This window comes from Eulemur rufifrons, chromosome 7 (assembly GCF_041146395.1).
Source record: "Eulemur rufifrons isolate Redbay chromosome 7, OSU_ERuf_1, whole genome shotgun sequence".
NCBI lineage: Eukaryota > Metazoa > Chordata > Mammalia > Primates > Lemuridae > Eulemur > Eulemur rufifrons.
This window is the reverse complement of record NC_090989.1, coordinates 33,494,726-33,519,008: the sequence shown is the minus strand read 5'-3', so window position 1 is coordinate 33,519,008 and position 24,283 is coordinate 33,494,726. Positions and strand designations below refer to the sequence as shown.

General features: G+C 34.8%; 1 protein-coding gene across 1 annotated transcript in view; it reads left to right on the top strand.

Annotated features, from left to right (window-relative positions):
* The window catches only part of GBE1 (1,4-alpha-glucan branching enzyme 1), a 264,715-nt gene that overhangs the window by 79,244 nt on the left and 161,188 nt on the right, over positions 1-24,283 (top strand). Inside the window, exon 3 of the mRNA XM_069475045.1 lies at positions 2,823-2,938. Coding sequence (XP_069331146.1) covers positions 2,823-2,938 — 116 coding nt within the window. The remainder of the gene's footprint in view (positions 1-2,822; positions 2,939-24,283) is intronic.

Below are 24,283 nucleotides of genomic sequence, written 5' to 3'. Positions count from 1 at the left end.
TTTGGTGCTCTATTACTCAATTTAACCTTTTCTTGATGAGATGTGACTCAATTTGAACACTAATTTCAGTTTGGCATTGAGCAGTGCTTACATTAAGCGTGCAGTACATATTTAATGAGTGAATGAATGAACTAATGAACTGTACCTTTTACTTTTAGAGCTAACTAACCAGGAAAAGATCTGCTATTTGCCTTAAATGATTAGGTTAAAAAGAAATTCGGTAATTATATGGTGTTATTTATGTGCAGTTATTTATATTTCAACCTTTTATTTTTCTTTTTTCTCTAATTATGGACTAAACCTTTTGTTTTGGTAATGGAATGTCACTATATAGGTGAGATGCATTTGAGGTTCTAGGGGCAGAGGAGTATAACACCAAGCTTGTTGAGCTGTTCTTGAGTAAACCATTTTTAGGTTGTCTTTATAATGGGGAGTAGGCAAATGTTTAGAAGAACCTTTATTTAAATATTGTTTCTTACTCCCATCCTACTCCCATGTTCAGACTGGCTAAAGTGAAGATTCTTAGAGCCCATGGGGTGAAAGACTTGGTGGGTAAAGGAGGAAAACATGGCATAAAACAAGCTTCCTGATGCTTTAATATCTCTCAGGTTGAGAATCTAATGTCATAGCAACACAGTGTGTGCCACAGGGCTAGTCATTATTTTTTATATTATGAAATATGTTAGGCATAAAAAATAGCAAATGATATAGTGTGAGTACACCACTCACCTTAAGAAATAAAATATTGGCCGGGCGCGGTGGCTCACGCCTGTAATCCTAGCACTCTGGGAGGCCGAGGTGGGCGGATCGTTTGAGCTCAGGAGTTCGAGACCAGCCTGAGCAAGAGCGAGACCCCATCTCTACTAAAAATAGAAAGAAATTATATGGACAGCTAAAAATATATATAGAAAAAATTAGCCGGGCATGGTGGTGCATGCCTGTAGTCCCAGCTACTCGGGAGGCTGAGACAGGAGGATCGCTTGAGCTCAGGAGTTTGAGGTTGCTGTGAGCTAGGCTGACGCCATGGCACTCACTCTAGCCTGGGCAACAGAGTGAGACTCTGTCTCAAAAAAAAAAAAAAAAAAAGAAAAGAAATAAAATATTACAGATATTATTGAAGCTTCTTGTGTTCCGATTTCCTCTATGTGCAGGGAATCCGCATGAAATTTGATGTTTCACATTCCTTTTTCTGTTTTAATATTTTTACTACATACATATGGATCAATAAGTGTTATGTAATACTATTTTGCATAATTCTTGAATTTGATATAAATGATATTTTTCTGTACCCCTTTGAAATTAACTTTTGTGTTTCAGATATTTGTATATACTGATATATTCACTGTAATCAATTCATTTTACACCATTGTATAGCATCCTGTTGTTTAGTTATACCACACAGTTTTATCCATTCTGTGGCTCATTTAAATTTTGATAGCTTCCAGTTTTTTGCTATTGTAAACAATTCTTCAGTGAACATTTCTGAATGCTTTCTTGAGCATTTCTCTAGGCTGTTTGTTAGGAATAGAATTGTTGGGCCATAGGGTTACCATATCTTCAACTTTGCTATGTGAAGCCAAGTTGTTTTTACCACTTATACCCTCAGCAGCAGTGTTGTTTTATATCCTTCCTGACTACTTGATATTTTCAAACTTTTAATTTTTGCCAATGCAATGACTGGGAAGTATCATCTCATTGTTGTTTTAATTTCTGATTCCCTGAGTATGAATGAGCTTGAGTATCATTACATATGTTTATTGGACAGTCAGGTGTCCTCCACTGAGTATATTCTTTGTCCGTTTTTCTATTGGTGTGTTTTCTTTTTCTCATTGACTTACAATGTTCTTCATATATTTTGGATGCTCTCTTTTTTGGTAGTTTCATTATAAATGTGTTCTCTCATTTGGTAGTTTGTCTTGTCGTTCTATCCATTTATTTATCTATCTGAAGATTAGTTTGTAGCTTTAGTGGTCAAATTTATCAGTCTTTTCCTTAAAGTTTTATAGGGTTTAAAAAATTCTTGTTTAAAAATCCTTTATAAACCCCAAGATTGTAAATATATGTTTCTCTGTATTTTATTCTAAGCATTTTACATTTTTGCCTATAATACTTAAATATCAATCTATGTTCAAATGATTTTTGGGCCTGTTATTAGGTAGACATACATTTCATTTTTTTTTCTTAAAGATACCCAGTTGTTCCAGCACCATTTATTAAATATGTCCTTTACTCTCTGACTTAATGTCTCTTCTATGTTATGTTACGTTTCCATATATGTGTAAGTCTCCTATTGTATATTTTTGCTTTCTTCTAAGATCTGCAGTCCACCTTTTCTTTTCCTCCTATAGTTCATATGTTTTTTCTACCTTTTTTGTTTGATGCATTTTTGTTAGATTTTTAAGTGAACTCTGTCACACTCTTATGAAGTTTGGTAAATATTATATGATTTTAAGTACTTATCATCTTTTTTTTCCAACCATGACATGTATCTTATTTAATTGCCTAGAATGCATTTCTGTTTGTTCATATTACCTCTCTTTGTTGGTGTTTTTTTTTTAAAAACTCATCACTTTCTTTTACATTCTGTTTAATGACAGAAGTATTAGAGTTGAAAGTACAATTGAAATGGTTATAATCATTATTTAATTTTAAGGTGCATAAGGCACTTCTTATAAATAAATTGAGAATAACTTTTTCTAAACTGCTAGTATTTTGATTAACACCTTAGAAAATATTTTTTTAGACAATTTGATTTTTTTGTACAAGTAAACGGTATATTATGCTTTGCTTGAAATTAACTAATCTTTTTTCTTTTTTTTTAGATGGTTGGAATCCATTTTCACACCCATATAAAAAACTGGATTTTGGAAAATGGGAGCTGTATATCCCACCAAAGCAGGATGGATCTGTACCGGTACCTCATGGATCCAAATTAAAGGTATATTGCTCCTTCCTATTTTTACTTGAACTTATCGTTTTCTTTTTATCCTGTGTACAAAGTTTGATTTAAAATATTAGAATGTATAATTGATGAGTGATAATTATGGGAGATACTGTGTAAATATCCAAATAGAGGAAAGTTTAAGAGAGAACATCCAAAATTTGGATGTAGATTAGAACTATTTGTCTGATAAGGAACCAAACCTAGTTGTATTATTATCACAGATTTAGAAACTTTATAAAGAAGTGATACATAAAAAGTGATTTTGAGTACTTACAAAAGTTTAGCATGGAAAACAGTTTAATAGAGTAATGAAAACTGTCTTCAAATCAGCAAGTGTAGAAAAGATTTTTATCCTTAAAGAGAGTCTTAATAAGATTGATTTTGTGATAGGCCACATGAATGTGGGAGGGGATACTATGTTGGAGGCTCATACATTTTGGGGACATGCTTTTCCTGTTTATTCACCTTTCTGGCCTATGACATGGGTATATGTGGGGTCTTTTTTCTCCTGATCTCCTGCCGTAAGGCCACCTGGATCAGCCCAAGGGCCTCCCTGTTAGAGACACTGAGCATCCTCCACAATCTCTATGCTTTGGCTGGCCATGTGGCTCTGCATTCAAGGTCTGAAGAGCAGACACAACTATCCTCTTTTGCCTCCTCAAGAGATGTTTGAAGGGTGGGCCCCAAAGTCTGGTTACAGATTTAAGGCATTTGATTATAAAAGAAGGTGTCTAAATGCTTTCACATTTACTTGATTTTAGCCCATGCTCATATAATTACATAATATTTCCATGTCTATTGTGTCTCTTTCCTTTCCTTAGACATTTATTATGATAAATCCTGTGATAGAATTGTTATTTTTATTGGCATTTGTTATTTAACAGTATTAACTCAAAGTTACTTAAAATACATTTAAAATTAAAATGCATTGTATGCTTTGCAGGTTTGTAAATTTTTTTACAGATAACAAAATTATATATGAAAATTACTGAAATATTGCCACACATAATATTGTAAACAGAAAACCATGTTATATGAAAAAAGAAGACATTTAAATAGGAGATGGCAGCCAAGGTTCTTTTTAATCTGTAGTAAAAAAAGACAAAAAGTAGCTACAGTATACAATAAAATAACAAGGATTAAAATTTAATATAATAATCCCTTTTCCATGTCAGTATAAGCTCCACAAAAGCGTGGCCTTTGCTGTTTTGTTTGCTATTACTGTATATTCTCAATTCTTAGAACAGTGCCTGGCAGAGTATGCACTCAGTAAATATTTCTTGAGTGTTAAAGCCATTTTCAGGCACAATCTTTGAAGGAGTACACCAAACAGTTTGATTCTTTGATGGTTCATTAGATATAATTTTATATAAGAGAACCTCTGAGGCAATGCAACTATTATTGTATTGGTTCCATTGTTACTTAAGGTTTTTTGTTCATTTTTTTTTTAAAAGAATTGAACTTACTACTTTTTAAAAGTGTTGCAGAAGTTTTTTCTGCCTTTTTCAATTAGAAAATTTTAGAGCGCTCACATTTTGTTTTTTAAATTAAATGTTGAATGAATTAATTTCAATGTTGTTTCTGTACATAGGGAAAATAATTGATTATTAGGAATGAATGATTATTGACATATACTGAGAATTACGGTAGGCAGTTACTTTTCCAATTTAACTCCAAATCGTTTATACTTTCTAAACTATGTTACATACTGTCTTACACTCTCTTTCAAAAATTTCCTTTACTTTGATGAAATGAAATAATGTGATAATAAGAAAAATGGCTTTTATATTGTCACCTGGCTTTTAAAATCTATGTTTAACAGCAAATAAATGTTCAACAAGTATCAGACAAACTGTTCTGTAATCCTTCTTTGTTACTATTCTCTAAAAATTTCAGTGAGGATACCTAACTAGAAATTTATGCTCAAATTATTATTAATAGTCTTTAGATATTTCAAATGTTGAGGAAACATTTAGATACTATTATAATATAGTCGTGCATCGTTAACTATGGGGATGTGTTCTGAGAAATGTACCTTTAGGCGATTTCATTGTTGTGTGAACATTATAGAGGATATTTATGCAAAGCTAGATGGTATATCCTACTGCACACCTAGGCTATATGTTGCAGCCTATTGTTCTTAGGCTACAAACCTGTATAACATGTTACTGTACTGAATATTGTAGACAATTACAATACAGTGGTAAGTATTTGTATCTAAACGTACCTAAACATAGAAAAGGAAAGTAAAATATGGTATAAAAGATTAAAAAATGGTAGAGCTGTATGAAGCACTTAACATGAATGGAGATTTCAGGATTGGAAGTTGTTCTGGATGAGTCAATGAGTGAATGGTGAGTGAATGTAAATGCCTAGGATGTTATTGTACGTCCCTGTAGATTTTATAAACACTGTATACTTATGCCCCACTAAATTTATAAACATTTTTCTTTCTTTATTATTAAATGAAACTTATCTTACTGCAACTTTTATATTAAACATTTTATTAACTTTTTAAACTTTTGGCTTTTTTGTAATAACACTTAGGGTACAGATCTGTGTCCTATAAATACATTGCACAGGTATAAAAAAATACGTTCTTTTTACTCTTTCTTTCTAATTCTTATTTTATAAGTTTTTTGTATTTTTAAAATTAAAAAAAATTACCTTTAAACTTTTTTGTTAATAACTAAGACACAAACACACACATTAGTCTAGGCCTACACAGGGTCAGGATCATCAACATCACTGTCTTCCATCTCCATTTCTTGTCCCACTGGAAGGTCCTCAAGGGCAATAACATGCAGTGGAGCTGTCATGTCCTATAACAGTGCCTTCTTCTGGAATAACTCCTGAAGGACCTACCTGAGGCTGTTTTACCATTAACTTTTTTTGCATTTACAGGAGTACACTAGAAAATAACAATAACAAGTAAGTATAGCAAGTACATAAAACAGTAACATAGTTGTTTATTATCAATATCAAGTATTATGTACTATACGTAATTGTATGTGCTATAATTTTATATGACCTGGAGGGCAATAGGTTTGTTTACACCAAAATCACCACAAACTCCTGAGTAGTGCTTGTGCTACAATGTTATGACAGCTATGAAGTCACTAGGTGATAGAAATTTTTTGGCTCCATTAAAATCTTTTGGGACCACTATCATGTATGTGATCCATCGTTGACTGAAATGTCATTATGTGGTGCATGACTGTAATATAGTGATAAAATTATTCATGTATGAGAAATGATGCATCCGATTTTCTTTGGGGGAGGGGTTAAATTCTTTATAAAAATCAACTAACTTGAGGTTTTTGGCCTTTTAATCTGAAGTTGTCTCTAGGTAGTCTATTTTGTTAATTAAAAATCTTTTAGATTGAACTTGAAAATTTATTTCATTCCACAAGGGATTGACCTTTATAATTCACTTGAGGACATCTCTCTTATGAGTATCTCGTAACCATTAACAAAAAAGAACTGTTACCTACTATTGAAATAATAGTTTTATTTTCTCTGCAAAACATCTGATCTTTTCAATTGAACACTTTCACAAAATATATCTAACTACTTATATGTCATGTAAATGTCCCCTTTTATGTTTTTGAATGAGTTTATCAAACAAAATATTTAAAAAATAAAATATAATACAGTAAATTAAACATTCACAGCTGTAAAAGTATAAGGGAAGAATGGAAGACTACTTTCCTGAAGGATAGACATATATTATTCATGTCTTTAACACTCTTTTCTTTGGATGCATAACAAAACTAATTTATTTAAAGGTATTTCTGTTCACTATTTTGAAACATATACCTTTAGTAACATTATTATATAGAAAAAACATTTCCCAAGTTGTTTTTTAGCAATTTAACATAATTATTGTCTGCTCTGTGTCAAGTGCAGCCCTTGATCTGTGATGCTTTTACTGCATTTTAATATATATATATGGGTATATGTGTGTATGTACTTTAAACATAAAGTGCTATTGGATCAAAAAAAAATGAGTAAACAGTTTATTCTATGATGGTAACAGAGGAAATTGCAGAGGGGCAATGCTATGCAAGTGCGCTTGGAAACATGTTTAGAAGTTCACCAGAGAGATAGAGAGAAGCAACATATTCATCCCGAGAGTGCTGCATGAGCAAAAGTGAGTGTATTGATTGATGTCCCAACAGGAAGCAAATGGCACACTCAAAATAGTTTGAATAGTTTGAATAGGTTTTATTTTCAAAAAGGCTGTTTTCAAAGTTGAATGTTCAGGAGAACCACCAGAGAGTTCAAAGGAGGACAGGGTCGGGGGGCCATCTGAATAACCTTGCTTCGGCCACAAAAAGCAAGGGATCAATTACTAGAACACGAAGAGAGAAGGAGTGAGCCATCTTGAGAGGAACACCCAGCTTTGGTTGAGGACCACAATTAATTCATGGCAGCTTTCAGGGAAGGAGCCACAGGAGTAAGGGGAACACATACCCTGATGTGTCACTCTCCTCCTTCTCTCTGACCTCTTGCTGGGGCTCTACACTGGCCAAAGCCAATGTGAAGCTAGAGTTCTGGGAAATATACTCCACGTCCTGAGGCAGAGATCTAGATGAAGAGTGGGTTCGTCCTAAGAAGCAAAATGTAGCTCACTTTTAGGAGGTCAGGAAAGGCAAACCTGAAAGGTGAGTGGGAGGCAAACTGAAAGGTTCCTTTTCTTCTAATTCCTATTTTCTCTTCTTTTATCATTCCAATTAATTCCCGAATTACTAGCAATGACAGTTAGGATTATCTTCTTTTTAGTGTTTAGGATGTTTGTGTATTTTAACTCTTCCTTGTTGACCGGTAAGAAACATGTACTAGATAGAACAGGAGTTTCTTGATACCAGCCCTTTAATATTTCCAAAGGATCTTCTTAGTTCAGGTTGCCATAACAAAATATTTTAGACTAGGCAGCTTAAATAACAGAAAGTTATTTTCTCACAGTTCTGGAGGCTGGAAGTCCTAGGTGCCAGCATGGTTGTATTCTGATGAAGGCTCTATGCTGGCTTGCAGATGGCAGTCTTTCCAGTGTCTTCACATGGCAGAGAGAGCACAAACTCTCTGGTGTCTATTCTTTTTTTTTTTTTTTTTATTTCAGCATATTATGGGGATACAAAAGTTTAGCTTACGTATATTGCCCTTTCCCTCCCTCCCCCCTGAATCAGAGCTTCAAGCGTGTCCACCCCCTAGACGGTGCGTATCACACTCATTATGTATGTATACATCCATCCCCTCCGCACCCCACATCTGCCCAACACCAGATTAATGTTATTCCTAAATGTGCTCTTAGGTGATGATCAGTCAAACCAATTTGATGGTGAGTACATGTGGTGCTTATTTTTCCATTCTTGGGAGGTGGTGTCTATTCTTAAAAGGCACTGATTCCATTATGAGAACCCCACCCTCGTGAACTTATCTAAACCTAATTATTTCCCGAAGACCCCATCTTCAAATGCCATCACATTGGGGGTTAGGGCTTCAACATACGAATTTGGGGGTATACAATTCATTACATAGCAGGCCGTATTGCTTTTCTAATTATATTTACATGTTATACAATTGATTGGTATAAAAGGGTCATGAAACCTAATACCTTTATTTGCATATTGTTAGATAAAACGCATGAAAGGAATAGGTATTACTTTATGTTCATATTTAATCCCCATGGTAACACTATGAGAACAGATATTGTTATTATATTTCTTTTTAAGTTGAGTACACTGAGATCTAGAGTACTCTAGATCCAGATAGTAGAACCTGGGCTTGAATTCAGGTGTTACAACAAACTCCATGCTCTTAAACATTATGCTACACTGCCAGTCAGGCCAATGGTTAAGGAAGAAAAGAAAGGGGGAAAAAGTGACATTAAGTGTGTGGAACTTGAACAATGTCTCAGATTTAACATATCATTTTATATCGTATGCTTTAGCTTTTTTTTTATGTGTAAACTATCATCCACATTTTTCAGGGTTCTGAAAAACAGAGTATTGATGGGAGCTTCCTGGAGAATAGAAAGAAGATAGATAGTTTGTGTAGAGAGTTTGGGTTATAGATGATACGATATCAGATTGGTTAAAGCAAAATTAATTACTGTGAGCTGGAATAAGTAGATGCCACTGAGAGGTTTTGGGTAAGGATGCAGTGTTTTGAAAAATTAGTGTCTAAAATTTGTTTAAGAAGATTGATCTTATAAACACTTTATCCTTCATTTCTGAAATTTTTTTGCATTATATCTGCCAATTTCCTCCTCTACACATTCTTTGTTCACTGTTTCAGGGATTTCTAATATTTGTATATTGAATCTGCTAGTTATTTTTATCTTTTTCTCTCAAGATGTCCACCATTTTGACTTTCTCTTCCACTTGAAAAATTACTTTATCTTCCAGCTGCTTTTATTTTAGTAATCATGTATTTATAAATTTTCATCATTTGCTTTTTTCTCCCCCTTTTTCATAGCCTCTGTCCTTGTTCAATGCCCAAATATACTTTTTTATATTTACAAATATTATAGATGTTTTAATTTCTTTTTCAAGTTTTCTCCTTACCCTCTCCCCCCAGCCCCCCACCCCACTTCTCTCTACTCTGCTTCTTTCAGATTTTGTTTGTTTTAGTCTCTGACCTTCATGTTAAAGGCTGTCCTCAAATGCCTGGTGATCAGTGATTATAGAGTCATATTTTTAAATGAGGTAGGAAAAGACAGTTGAAAACTGCACATGGACAGGATGTAGTTTCTGTTGAGATTCATTGTTGAGTGGTCAGGAAGTGAGTCAGCTTCTATATTGATGGCAGTATGTGAAGGTATTTCTCTGGGATCATTTCTTTTTTCCAGAGATGAATCTTCCAGTCTTCTACAGGGGTATGGTGGAGTCGAAGGTATATGGAGTGGAGGGCTTTTTCTTATCTACTGGCATCCTTGGATAAGGGTATGAAAATTGGGTGAAGGTCCAACTTTTCAGCGAGTCACTTAATCCCTCTGGTTTCAACCATGTTTTTCTCCTCTGTCAGCTGCTATGCTCATTGTCTCTTGGTTTGGAGCCTCCTAGTTCAATGTTTTCCAGAGAATGAATCTCTGATCTGCTTGAGGAGTGGGAGGTGGTGTGTTAGAGGGATATATATTTACCTGTATTTGTTAGGGAAAAGGCTCTGCTTTAAAGCCTACTGTCCCCCGATTTTTTGTTTGTTTTTTACACTGAACCTACCTCCTTCTACGGTAGGAAGAACTTCCAGATACTGAGTCTTTTAGGGATTTTATGAGGCAAATTGGCCAGCTCTCTTCAAGTTTGTCCTCTGCAATATTGGATTTTATCTTTTGATTCTCTACTTAGTTTTTTACCCCTCCGTCTGCTTTCCATCTTCCAAAAATGTACTGAAATTTATGGTCTCTTCTTTTCTGTCCTTCTCTGTTAATATCTTTTGCATTCTTTGCTGTTATTTGTTTCAATAGAGGTTTGGTAGGGTGAGAAAAGAAACACTGGGGAAGTTTGTCATTTTTAATTCAAACTCCAAATCATCCTTCTTTAAATGGAAGAAGAAAAAAGTACATCTGCTAAGTAGAAGAATATTTTATGATTATGAAGTTTCAGTTAGGTGACTACATTTTTGTTGTATACAGTGATTATAAGATTTTGGTCAAACTGATTATTTCTTGCTTGGGATGTCTTTACATATTATTATATGTGATAAAGATTTTCTTTTCTATGACCTACAGAAAATCTTTTACTCACTTCATTTGTTACCTGGTTCAACTTAATCAACCTTTAAGACCCTGAAACATCTAATTTGTGGGAGAATGCATAGTTAGAATTGGATGCACTTTCCTTTACCACAGAGACTATAATTCTTTGTGTTTGCAAAATACAATATGAATGTTAATGAACCTAAATAACATACTAGGAAATGGTCTTCCTCTGTAGATGAAAATAAAGGCTCGTTAATCGATTCATTTTTCTTTTCTTTTTTTCTTTTTGGAGCTCCTTAGAATGTTGATAGGAAACACAAAATAAATGTGTAAATTTCCAAAACAGTGTATTTGCTGGTCTTTAGAGTTTTCTAGAGGGGTTGGTGAGATAGAAAGTGGAAATATTTTCTTTTATTTTGAGCTTACTCTACATTAATTTCTTTATCCAATTTTGATCTTTTTCTTTCTTAGTAAGTTATTTAACAAATATTTATGATTTCTTCACTTGAAGCATTGAATTATCTTCCCTGGATATATGTGAAGAAAGAAAAGATAAAATGCTTTTTTTCTGAATTTACAGGCTACTCCAAGAAAACTCTACATAAACATATAAGTTGCTTTAGCATTCTGTGGATGGTAATGGGGTAGGGGGAGAAGCTTATATTTTTTGAGAAGTTTGTGACAGAAAAGCAGGATTAAGTAAATGGAACATGTGTTTGTTTTTTATTTGTTAGTGATTTAGTTCTCTTCATTTTTGGCTAAATACTGATAGGCTCAAGAAGGAAACTAAGAAGGGACAGAGAAGGAGGACATGGATAAGAGATTCTTGAGGAAGTGGAAAGAAGGAGAAGGATAAAGGTCACAGGTTGAATAGTTAGTTAGGGAAGGTCTATGGCAAAAGAGGCATTTTAAGCTTGGTGTTGAAGGAGTAGATGGATGTTGATTAATGTAAAGTTCTGAGGGGTCAATTAAGGAATAACAGAATATAAAGCCCAGCGAGATTATACAAGTATGAACCAATTATACATGTGGGACAGTGGTCAGTTTGACATGCATTGACTTATGATGATGTCATATGTATAAGGAAACTAAATGAAATAGTGAATCTATTTTATGAAATTTCACTCTGAAAACATGCAGGACAATACAATTGAGTCTTCTTTTGTTTGTTTGTTTTTTTTTTTGCTTCTTCTTAAATCCTACATTTCTTGATTTAAAAAAATCCCAATAATTATTAATAATGACTGCTATGGTTTGAATGTATCCTCCAAAGTTCATGGGTTGGAAACTTAATCCCCAGTGCAACAGAGTTGAGGGGTGGGAGCTTTCAGAGGTGAATAGGTCATGAGACTCTGACCTTATGAATGGATTAATGCTGCTACCACAGGGGTAGGTTAGTTATTGTGAGGGTGGGGTCCTAATGAAAGAATAAGTTTGGCCTCCTTCCCCCCATGTCTAACACAAGAATGCTCTCTTTTACCTTTCTGCCCTTCTGCCATGGGGTGAGGCAGAAAGAAGGCCTTTGCCAGATGTTGGTACTTTGAAATTGGCTTTCCCAGTTCCAGAAACATCAGAAATACATTTATTTTCTTTATTAATTACCCAGTCTGTGGCATTTTGTCATAGCAACACAAAGCAGACTAAGACAATGACTATTTTATTCTTTAAGCTGAGCATTCTTGTTTTATTCAGGGTCTTGACTCTTAATGACCTCATTTTTCTCACACATATTTATACTCTCTCTTCTAGAGCATGTAAAAGTGCTTTAGTGATTTCATTTTCAATTGACGGAAATTAGCCACTGTCAAGGGTCCATGAATGCCTTCTCTTCTTCTATGTAAAAATTCCTAGAAAGAAAAAAATCTACTATCATGTATCCTACCTCACTTCTTATTTGTTGGTCTCTATCCTCCTCTACTCTGATTTAATAATGAAAATAAAACAAAATAGTACAAATAACTAAAGATAATTTAAATGCAAGACCTATGAATGATGCAGCGTAAATCTTGTTTACCATTTGAATCATTTGGAACGTGTTCACATCAGTGTTGCATGTAAACTCATAAATGAGTTCCACTGTGTCATGGCCTATGATAGGGTCTCAATCTTCTGCAGTGTCCGAGTTATTATTTCTAGTTATATCATAGATAAAAATACTACCTTTTGCTACTTACTGCCTGCCAAATCAAACTTGTCATAAATCTTTGTTTTTGCTGCTTAATGTTAGTATTTCTTTTCCTATAGCACATCCTATAGAAATTCTTTTAGACATGGCTTGAAGTCTTATGCATTTCATATTTAGTCTGGAATTAAACTTTATTATAACAAATAAACAAGAAATCTAGATTTAAAATTGTTTCCTCTTAACATCTTGAAGATAAAGCTGCAGTTTTTTTCTTCATATATCCAGTGTTGCTGTTAAAAATCCTGATGATTTAATTCTTATTTCTTTTCATGTGATTGACCTTTTTTCTTGGTAGTCACTTGAATTTCATCTTTATCCTTGATGTTCTAAAAATTTGACTACCATCTACCCTAACACAGGTTTCATTTCTTACTCTTTTCCTGAAATGGGTGTCCATATCTTAATAGCTTGTCTTCGTCTTGGTTCTGATCCTCGCCTCCCCAGTCCATTTTTATGTTTTAGCCAGAGTCATCATTCTGAGATTTGAAATCTGCTCATACTGTCCTTCTGCTTTAACCCTTGTGATGAACTTCCCCACTGCCCCATTTCCTTATAGCTGTGTGATAAGCTGACTTGGTCAGTTTTCAGATTTCCCCAGCACTCACTTGAAAAAAAGCAGATCCCTTTTCTGTTTGATAATTGGGCTCTCATATATTATGTCTCAGTAAAGATTTCTCTGTTTTAAAAGAAGTTTGAGCAACACTGGCCCATAGGATGAATTCCATACCCATTGGCTTACCAGGCAAAGCCCTTCATGCCCTGGCTTCTGTATTCCTCTCCACCTTTGTCTCATACTGAATTACTTGTGGTTTCACAAACACTATTGTGATCATGCCTCAGCAAATGCAAAGGTCCCATCCCTTTTACTTGGAATGGCTTTCTCCGGTTTTAATAATCTCACAGACTTCCAATCTTTGATATGGCACTCATGTGCCATATATTCTTGGTGAAGTTTTCTGTATTTCCAAACTCTGCTTTCTCTTCACTACTGCTTCCCACTCTTACCCCTTAGAGCCTGTTTCCTCCCTACTTACTGTGATCAATATGTACTTCAATGATAGAACAATCTATAACTATGCTTGTAATTGATCAATTAGTTTCACATTTTAGACTTTGAACTTTTTGATGGTGGAGTCACTATCTTAGTCATCTTTGTGTATCTGGAGCTTTGCAATGTCTGATTCACAGAAGTTACTCAAAAATTGTTTATTGGCTGCATGAATAGAAAAGATAAGAGACCATCAGGTATGTGTATTTCACTATTGGAAATATTTTTTGCATATGTAAAAGAAATTTACTGTTACATGTGGGTAATTTTAAATTAGATTCTTTGAGTTTAGACATCTTAGACTTATAGAATTGCTATTTATAGAAGGTGTCCTGTTAACATCAGGGTAAGGGGAAAAAAAAAACAAATAAATACTGGTTTGGAAACCACAGCTGCTTGTTTTAATGAATCTTTACCATTTTCTGTGTTACTTGTTATACAAAGATCCTTGTGAGTCACTGAGAGCTTAATATTAGAAGAAAGTTTGCCTTTCTTTTGAAGATTTGAAATGCTTATTTTTATCTCATGGTTCCCCCTTTTCACTGGTCTATCAGAAAACTTTAAGTAAATTGTACAACTGCAATAACCATCTTACCCCCCAGAGCCCTATACCATTTTCTTAGCTCCTTGCCCTCCTTTCTCATTTTACTTTTAAATATCACATTACATTGTTTTTTACTAGAAGCCTTTTTTGTAAGAAGAATATAAATTAAATGTATACACATCTATGAATAACAGCTTGAAATTATTTCAAGTCCCACTCTAATTTTGTTTTAATATTTCTTTAAATCAACCATGATTTAAAGAAATCATATGAATGGGTAGTGCCTAATTCTTTTTCCTTATAGCTTTGAGTCAGTTAGTTATGAGGCTACAAAGTGGATTTACTATGGATGTGCCAGAGGTCAGAATGTTGAGTCATTTAGATTAATACTTGGAGGGGAAGAAAAGTCCAATTATGGATGATGTCATTCTTCCCTCAAATTAATAATTAGATGTTATTTTTCTCTGGCTAAAGCACATACCATTTCTGTTTCAAACATTTTTTTCATTGAAAACTTTCTCAAACTTTGAAGAGTATTCACTTTGACAAAATTAAATAGAATTCTGGAATGTACTGTTACCACCTGTATGCCTATTTTTACTTAAGAAAAATGATAATGAAAGATTAAAAAAAAAACAGTTCAATTGTGTATTTTAAATATATAGTTCAAACCTTGTTATGACTTGTTTATATTAAACCTAATTTCCGTGCATTGGAGTTTTTCATGGCAAGGCTCAGAATGAGGAGCGGCTTGTGTTAGATAGTTTTATTTTCCCTTTTCATTTTCAGCTGAAGTCCTGCAGGGAGTAGGAAGTTGTCAGTGAAATATCAATGGTAGTATAGGAATTGCTTTCTGAAGTCATTATGAATTAACAGCTAATGGGTAGCTTTCTTTGATAGCTCGTTTATAATTGAGTGCAGAGAGATGAGAATCCAACACAAAGGGAACTCAATTTTATCATTAATTTTGATTTTGTTTAACGGATGATTTCTGGGCACCACAGCAGCCTTCCTAATTTGTCTGTGTATGATGAAGAAACTAATCATACACAGCTCAGGGAACAAATAACATACGTTTTTCCAAAAAGGTCACCTTCAGAGACAAGCACAAGGAAAACAACTTCACAAACCTGTTGATTCATTCCTTCTTTCCTATTTCTCTCTTTGTTTTCCTCCTAAAAAAATGCATTTGGTAAGGTAATTCAAAATTTCAAATATACAATGATTGACTATCCAGAATTTATAGCCTATAAATATAATTAGGTTTTTTCCTTATAGAACTCTTTCCCCCCCAACCCCTTTCTTTCATCTTATAGTACTCACCAGGTGTCAGATAATGTTAAAAACACTCTATGAATATTAACTACTTTAGTCCACAGAGAAACCCTATTACTATCTTTGCCATTTTTCAAATGAGGAAATGGAGGCACAGAGAGATTACATAACTTGTTCAACGTTCCGTGTGTTGCTAATAATTGCTGGAGCTGAAATGTAAACCCAGGAAGTATGACTATAGAAATTGTGTTTTTAGCCATTATGCTAGGTTGCTATAATTTACTAGCTTAATTGCAATTCCTGTGATGTCTTGATAACTATATTTAAGAACACTATCAATCAAGCTCTTGGCTAAAACAATAAACCTTGGCAAATCATACACATGTTTTTAGAATACATTTTTTTTTGTGGACAAGTGGCAATGACAGCAATAAACTTGGGAGTATGCAAGAAAACAATCTGATGTGTTTTAATTTTAGAAATAGTCAATAAAACAGATTCTATAAGTAATATGTGTACATGTGTATATATACATACAAACACACACATGCACACGCATATTTCAAGTTAGGTATTTAACGAAATCATAACTACTAGTAGATATGTACGTGACATCAATGTGAGGACAGCTTACAATAGATTCTCAAAGGAGGCTGTGCATACAAATTGTCTTGGCTTCAGTTGATGATATTGCTAGTCACTCCAAATGTATGTATGTATTTACATATGTAGTTTTATAGTTATGTAAGCCAGAACATTACAAGGCAAGGGGGATTTTATTTTTTAAATTTGGACTAGTCTCTAAGCCTATGTGAAAATACATTTATCTCTAATCTCTGCAGTAAGACATGACAGGGTTACTTGTCCACTTTGGGGCTACTGAAAAGGCAGGATTCAGAAAGGTAGATCCCAGTGACTAGGTGAGAGGAGACATGGTACCTGGAAGTACATCCATGACATTATAGAGTCAAAGAAGTAAAAGGCTAAAGTATCCACAAAGCTAAGCTGAGGATAGAGGCTGCAAGAAACTCAATTGTTTATAAAGCTGGTGTGGCTAGACTGAGGATAGATGAATTTAGTAACAAATGTGGTTAAGAACTTTAAAATGAGGTGAGCTAGGAAAGGGGAGTGCTGGGTTCCACCATGATATTCCTTATTTGGAGTATAATCTGTTTTGCTGGCCCAGGAACATGCTTGGTTGCCTTTACATGTTTATTACTCCTCATTAAGGTGTTACAGTGGATGATAAGCACCTTTCTAAGTCATTATATTAGGTAAGGTATTGGCTATGTTTGCAAAAGACCAAAATAACAGTGTCTTCAACTAGAGAGATGGTTTGCTTCTCTCTGAAGTAAAAGTTCAGGTCATCAGGTGTTCTACGGATTGGCTGGGTCTGATCCATGGATCAGACCAGGTTCCTGACATTGTATTGATTCTCTGTTTCCAAGTGTGTTTCCACATGATGAAAAATACTCACTATCTCTGTCCACGTTTCCTGCAGAAAGAGGAAAAGAATAAAATGAGATCAAGACATTCCTGTTTATGTATATGAACACATCATGTCTATACTTTCTATCCTTTTGGTTAGATCTTAGTCACATTGACCATCGCAACTGCAAAGAATGTTAGGAAATGTGGTTTTAGGTTGGGCACCATTTGTCCAGCTAAAATTAAGTTGGTATAGCTTATTAAAAGAAAAAAATGGAGGGTTAACTTTGAAATACAATTAAAATTAACATTTACTGCCATAGCCATTTAAAAGGAACTTCTCAAGGAAACAAAAGGATTAACCTTCCTAAGAATTTTTTTTTTACACTTCTCAGATCAGTTGTTAGTAATGTATCCTTATTTTATTTATTTCTGTGCTGTAGAAACACATTGTTAAAAACCTCTTGAATTAATTTATTTCAACTTAGAAAAATTGTGGTATTCCTATTAATAATAAAAAAGGAAATTTGAAGAATACATCTGATATTAATAATATTCACTTAAGAATATAGCTAGTATAATAATAATATGCAATCATAGTGGCATACTTTAGATTATTGTAAACTCCAATATTAAATAAAATGAAAACAAAATCCTAAAGCAACCTGGAACTTATTAGGTGTTATAATGTGAGGCTTAAAATTTTGCCACTTTTTGAAAGATATCCAAATTATCTTGAAATGCTAGTCTCACATTTAATGCTATTTCTAGTTTGACATCAATTTTCACATAAATAAGGATAGAATTTTAATGAAAACACTGTATGTAAATATAGCAGTGTGGGATGTAAAAGTGTACTGAGCAGAGATCTGCGGCTGACAGCAACCAGGCTCTAACCTGGTTTTCGTGAATAGCAAAATTGAGCATATAAACTGACTGCCTCAAAAACAGAGAATGCAGGGGACAGGTAGTTGGGTACATTTGAGATACCTAAACTTTAAATTAGTGTTCAGGAAGAATGCTTTCCCTTCCTTTCTTAATAGAGCTAAATAGGTATTGGTGCTAATTTTTTTTTTTTTTTTTTTTGTATTGGTAGTGAGAATTTTTTTTTTTTTTTTTTGAGACAGAGTCTCACTCTGTTGCCCAGGCTAGAGTTCCGTGGCATCAGCCTAGCTCACAGCAACCTCAAACTCCTGGGCTCAAACAATCCTTCTGCCTCAGCCTCTTGAGTAGCTGGGACTACAGGCATGCGCCACCATGCCCGGCTAATTTTTTTCTATATATATTTTTAGCTGTCCAGATCATTTCTTTCTATTTTTAGTAGAGACGGGGACTCGCTCTTGCTCAGGCTGGTCTCGAACTCCTGACCTCGAGCGATCCTCCCACCTCAGCCTCCCAGAGTGCTAGGATTACAGGCGTGAGCCACCGTGCCCGGTCAGTAGTGAGTATTTTTAAAAACATATTTACTGCTTCATTCTATTATTTAATAAATTCTATAGGAATATGAGATCAGAAGGAAAGTAGGAGCCAAGATTTACCTATAAAGTTATAATAATTAATGAAAGGAGAATTTTTTAATATTCTACATTATATTAGAAGGGCTTTAGAATGAAGATTGCTTTTAAACATTTTTAAAGCAAATATAACTAAACTGAATCCTATTAAAATAAGAATTATATTCTCAAAATTTGCCTCTTAGAAGATATAATTATAAAATATGGGGATGACAAAAGGGCCTTAAAATGTTTCAGTTGTATCCTTGAAAGAATATTAAAAAACATTCTTGGTGATTTCAGTATCTGTGGGGGAGACCCTCCACCACCCTGGCCTCTCAATTCTTTGACCTGGTCTGCTCCGGTGATCTTGTCTTTTTCCCAACTCAGCCATCCACTGTGATGATCATATTGTAAACATTGTCTTATACACTCTCTGCATTCCCCACGTTCATACCATCCACGTTGTTGAGGAGGTGAAAGTTTACCTCTGCCCATCTTAAGTTTTCAGCTGAGGCTCTTTAACAAAAAGATTAACAAGGCAAAAAAAGTTTACTAATGTGTACAGAACACATCATGAAGAGAAACTTGAATGAAAGCTAACTCAAAGTGGTGGCTTAGAACTCTGGCTTTATATACGTCTTCAACAAAAGAGTTTATTGGTTATTGCTGAAGACGTATATAAAGCCAGCATTCTATTTAACAGAAGAGGTGAGAGATATTTATAGGGAGAACTACGAAACACTGAGAAAAGAAATTGTAGGATATGTACACAGATGGAAATCCCTACCATGCTCATGGATTGGTAGAATCAACATTGTTAAAATGTCCATTCTACCTAAAGTGATCTACAGAATTAATGCAATCCCTATCAAAATTCCACCATCATTCTTTACAGATTTAGAAAAAAATAATTCTACCCTTTATCTGGAACCAGAGAAAACCTCGTATAGCCATTGAAGTCTTAAGCAAAAAGAACAAATTGGAAGGCATCAGTCTGCCAGACTTCAATCTTTCCTACAAGGCCATAGTAACCAAAACAACATGGTACTGGCACAAGAACAGAGATACAGACCTTTGGAATAGGATGGAGATCCCAGCTATAAAACCATCCTCATACTGTCATCTAATCTTCGACAAAGCAGACAAAGGTATGCATTAGGGAAAAGAATTTCTATTCAGTAAGTAGTGCTGAGAAAACTGGATATCCACATGCAGAAGATTGAAACTGGATTCCCGCCTCTCACTTCTCACAAAAATCAACTCACGTTGGATAACAGACTTAAACCTAAGACGCGAAACCTTAAGAATTCTGGAAGAAAATGTTGGGAAGACTTTTTTAGACATTGGCCTAGGTAAAGAATTTATGAAGAAGACCTCCAAAGCAATCACAGCAGCAACAAAAATAAACAAATGGGACCTGATCAAATTAAAAAAGCTTCTGCACAGCCAAGGAAACTATCATTAGAGTGAATAGACAGCCTACAGAATTGGAGAAAATACTTGCTTTCTACACATCCGATAAAGGGCTGATAATAAGAATCTATACAGAACTTAAGAAAATCAACAGGAAAAAAACAACCCTATCAATAAATGGACAAAGGACATGAACAGAAACTTTTCAAAAGAAGACAGAATGGCCAGAAAACATATAAAAAATGCTCAACATCTCTAATCATTAGGGAAATGTAAATCAAAACTACAATGAGATATCGTCTAACTCCAGTGAAAATGGCCTCCATCAAAAAGTCCCAAAATAACAAATGCTGGCATGGATGTGGAGAGATTGGAACACTCTTATACTGCTGGTGGGACTGCAAATTAGTACAACCCCTGTGGAAAGTAATTTGGAGATACCTCAAAGAGCTAAAAATAGAAATACCATTTGATCCAGCAATCCCACTACTAGGCATATATCCAAAGGAAAAAAAGACATTCTGTAATAAAGACATCTGCATTCGAATGTTTATAGCAGCACAATTTACTATTGCAAAGATATGGAAACAACCCAAATGCCCATCAATGCATGAATGGTTTAATAAAATGTAGTATATGTATACCATGGAATACTACTCAACTACAAAAAACAATGGTGATCTAGCATGTCCTATATTATCCTGGATAGAGATTGAGCCCATCCTTCCAAGTGAGGTATCACAAGGATGGAAAAACATGCACCACATGTACTCGCCATCAAATTGGTACTAATTGATCAACACTAAAGTGCTCGCTCACATGGTAGTAATACTCACTGGGTGCTGGTCAGGTGGCAGGGTGGGGGTGGATGGGGTTGGTTTGGAGATAAACCCCCAGCTAATGGAAACAGGACACACTGTATGGGGGAAGGATATGCTTGTAGCCCTGGCTTGGGTGAGGCAAACGCATTTCATGTAACCAAAATGTTTGTACCCCCATAATATCCTGAATTAAACAAAACAAAACAAACAAACAAACAAACAAAAAAACCAATAAACTTGAAGAGAAATGACAGGATAAAAGAAAGTGATTTTAGGCTTCCAAGGACCAGAAACTGTGGGAAGATATGAAATGAAACCAATGGAGTAAGGTTTTTTTTTTTTTACAGTTTCCTCTGGCGTCATCACTGTGCTGATCAGAGTCTAAAGTCACCTCCAGTAAAGGAGAATTTATATCCTGCCTTTAGGCAAAAAAGGGGTAAGGTAGAGAGAGCTCTTCCTTCATTTGTTACTTTTTAATTGCCTTTATCTCAAAATAATTTTTATGTCAAAGAGGCATATTTCAGGGTGACATTCTGATTTCCTTCAACATACACGTCCTCAAAAACCTGTGTAACAGTACCGTAACACTGAAGTCCTCAAACCACCCCAGCCTCCTTGGAAAAGTTGTCCTCCATGGTGGACACTGATCCCTGGTGCCGAAAAGGTTGAGGACCTCTGCTTTACAGCATTGTTTCTCAAATTTCAATATGTATCAGACTCACCTAGTAGTCTTGTTAAAAGGCACATCCCAGGCTATCTGATTCAATAGGTCTGGGGTGGCCTGGAATTTGCATTTAACAAATGCCCAGGTGGTGCTGATGTTGCTGGAGCCCAGACCACACATTGAGAACTGCTCAAAGGACTCTGCTAGTCTTTGGCACACACCACTAAATGATGATGATGCTTTGAAAAACAGAACCATTTCCTCAAGTGTTATTTCTTTTTCTTTCTTTCCTTTCTTTTTAAAAAAATTGTAGATCTCAATATCCCTTGCAAAAATATGATGGTTTTATTTTGATTAGTTATATACAACTGTTTTAATTCTAATAAGAAGGAGTAAAGGCCAAGTTCAATAAAGGGATGTTTGAGCAAGCTTTTATATATTATTATTTTTTTTAACAGAGAAATGAAATCAGACTAGGAATAGTCTTTACTGAACATTTTCTTTTTCCTTTTCTCACTACCGAAGTATGCTATTTTATTTCCCCACATTAAACAACCCTGAATCAGTAAACTTATGCCATCACAGTTGCAGAGCTCTTGAAAGTCATGAAAACATTCTTCAGCCCCTGTCCCCTAAGACAAAAATAGCCTAGATGAATTCATGTAGTCACATTATATTAAGATATTAAGCCAGTGGTAGGAGTCATCCTATGCCAGTTTTCTTAAGGACAAAGCAACAGAGAAGAAGTTTAAATAAACTAAATCAATGTTCACTAATTTTGAAGTTTATCTACCATCTTGTTAGCTGGGTGCTATTGTCAGGTTTTAGTCTGAATTGTTGGTTTTTGGTGCGCTTATGGCTGAAGAATGACCAGGCATGCCAAAGTAAGACAAGCATGAAAATGAAGTTTATTGAGGAGAGTAAGATAGGATTATGGGCAAGAGCAAGATAGAGGTTTACAGAGCATAACACATATGCCACAGATGATGACTGGACCCATTGTCACAGCAGGGCAAGCAAAAGGAAGGACAAAGAGAGAGACTGGCTATGGTTTGCGTCTTATTTTATAGTGCCTGGATAGGGACCTCCCGCGTGATTCAGAAGTCACCATGGAATCACTTTGATTGGACAGTTGGGAGTCACATGACCTGAGCCCACTATGCATATGGGTTCTAGGTCACTTTCCGGACTTTATGGTACCCATGCTTCTTGGCCTATGGGCTAGAGAGTCCTCTGAATTCTTTTGCAGCTGGCCTGCCAAGTTCTGATTGGCAGATTTGTAGGGTATTCCCTCCTCCCCCAGGTATGGCGAATTACAGTGGGACAGGACCAAGATGGGGTCAACAGCACCCGCTTTTGTCCCTAGGAGACCCAGAATCCTTCACTCTCTACCTAACATTATGACATTATTTTGTATAGTGAATTGGATTAAAAAAATAACTTTGGAATATGTGTTATCATGATTTGCCATTTACAAGTTCTATGGCTGTGACTAAATTACATAGCTGAGCCTTTCGACTCTTCCTAGTTTGCATTAAAAAATCATAACTAATAGGTTTAGAAAACTTTTCAAAAAATAGAGTAAATTTCAATTTTCTGATTTTCATATTCATAATACATAAGAGCTGTAGTCATTGTTTTTATTCTCTCAGGGTACCTGTTGCATTATTTAAAATTTTGTTCTCCTATAATACATTTGATAGAGTAAATGATCTCCATTGAGTTTACTGCCCAGTAACATTATTTAATGCAGTACCATGTCTCACCTGAATATCTAATATACACTCAATACCATGTGACATAGTGTTACTCCTAAGCACTCTGCTTGACAGATGGCTTTGACTTTATGTTAGTGCCAATGTATTATTTCAGAGGATACATGTCTCTATGTTCTCTTCAGTAGTGGTAACAGCATATTGTGTACAAATGTGAACTCTAGCCAGATTGCCCATGTTCACTTGCCATTTCTAGCACCTGCGAACCTTGTGAAGTTTGACAAATCACACTATTACCTCATTTGCTACATCTGGAAAGTGGGAATAATTATAGTACTTAGGCATAGAATTGACAAGAGGGTACAGGCATTTAGAACAATGCTTGGTACTTAGTTAATGCTGCATAAATGTCACCTTTTTTTTTCATGTATATGTTCAGAGATTATGTTTATTATACCCTCAATAGTCACATCTTTGTCAACTTTGTGGGTACAGACCAAATATTTTATAAATTTGTATCATAAGCCAGTATCTTATAATTGTATATGAAGCTGTATCTTTCTTCCTGCAAAATTTTGAGATTCTGTTAATGTAGTGTTCATAGGATCATTCCCAACAATGAAAATTCATAGGAGTGTTTATAGAAACTGCATTTTGCTTAGCGCTTATTCATGTAAAAATTTTTTTGTGGTACTCATTTTTTTTTAATTCAAGGTTTACATTTCTGTGCAACTTTAAAAGAGATATCAATGAAATATTGTGGGAGAGATCAAGGAGACTGAGAGACCAAAATGAAGTTACCCCACGGTGAAGATGGATAGAAAATCCTTAATGAAGGAAGGAACTATTGGAAATGAGAAAAGCTGGTTGTTTTGAGACTAATCAAATACAAGGACTGGATGTGAATAATCAATAAGATCTAATCAATGTGAAAAAGCATATCATAGGAAATGTATTATAACTATGAGCATTGGAATGAACTTGGGTACTGTTCTCATACTGCACACCCGTTTTTGTCCATCCGATAACCAAGGGAGCCTTTCATATT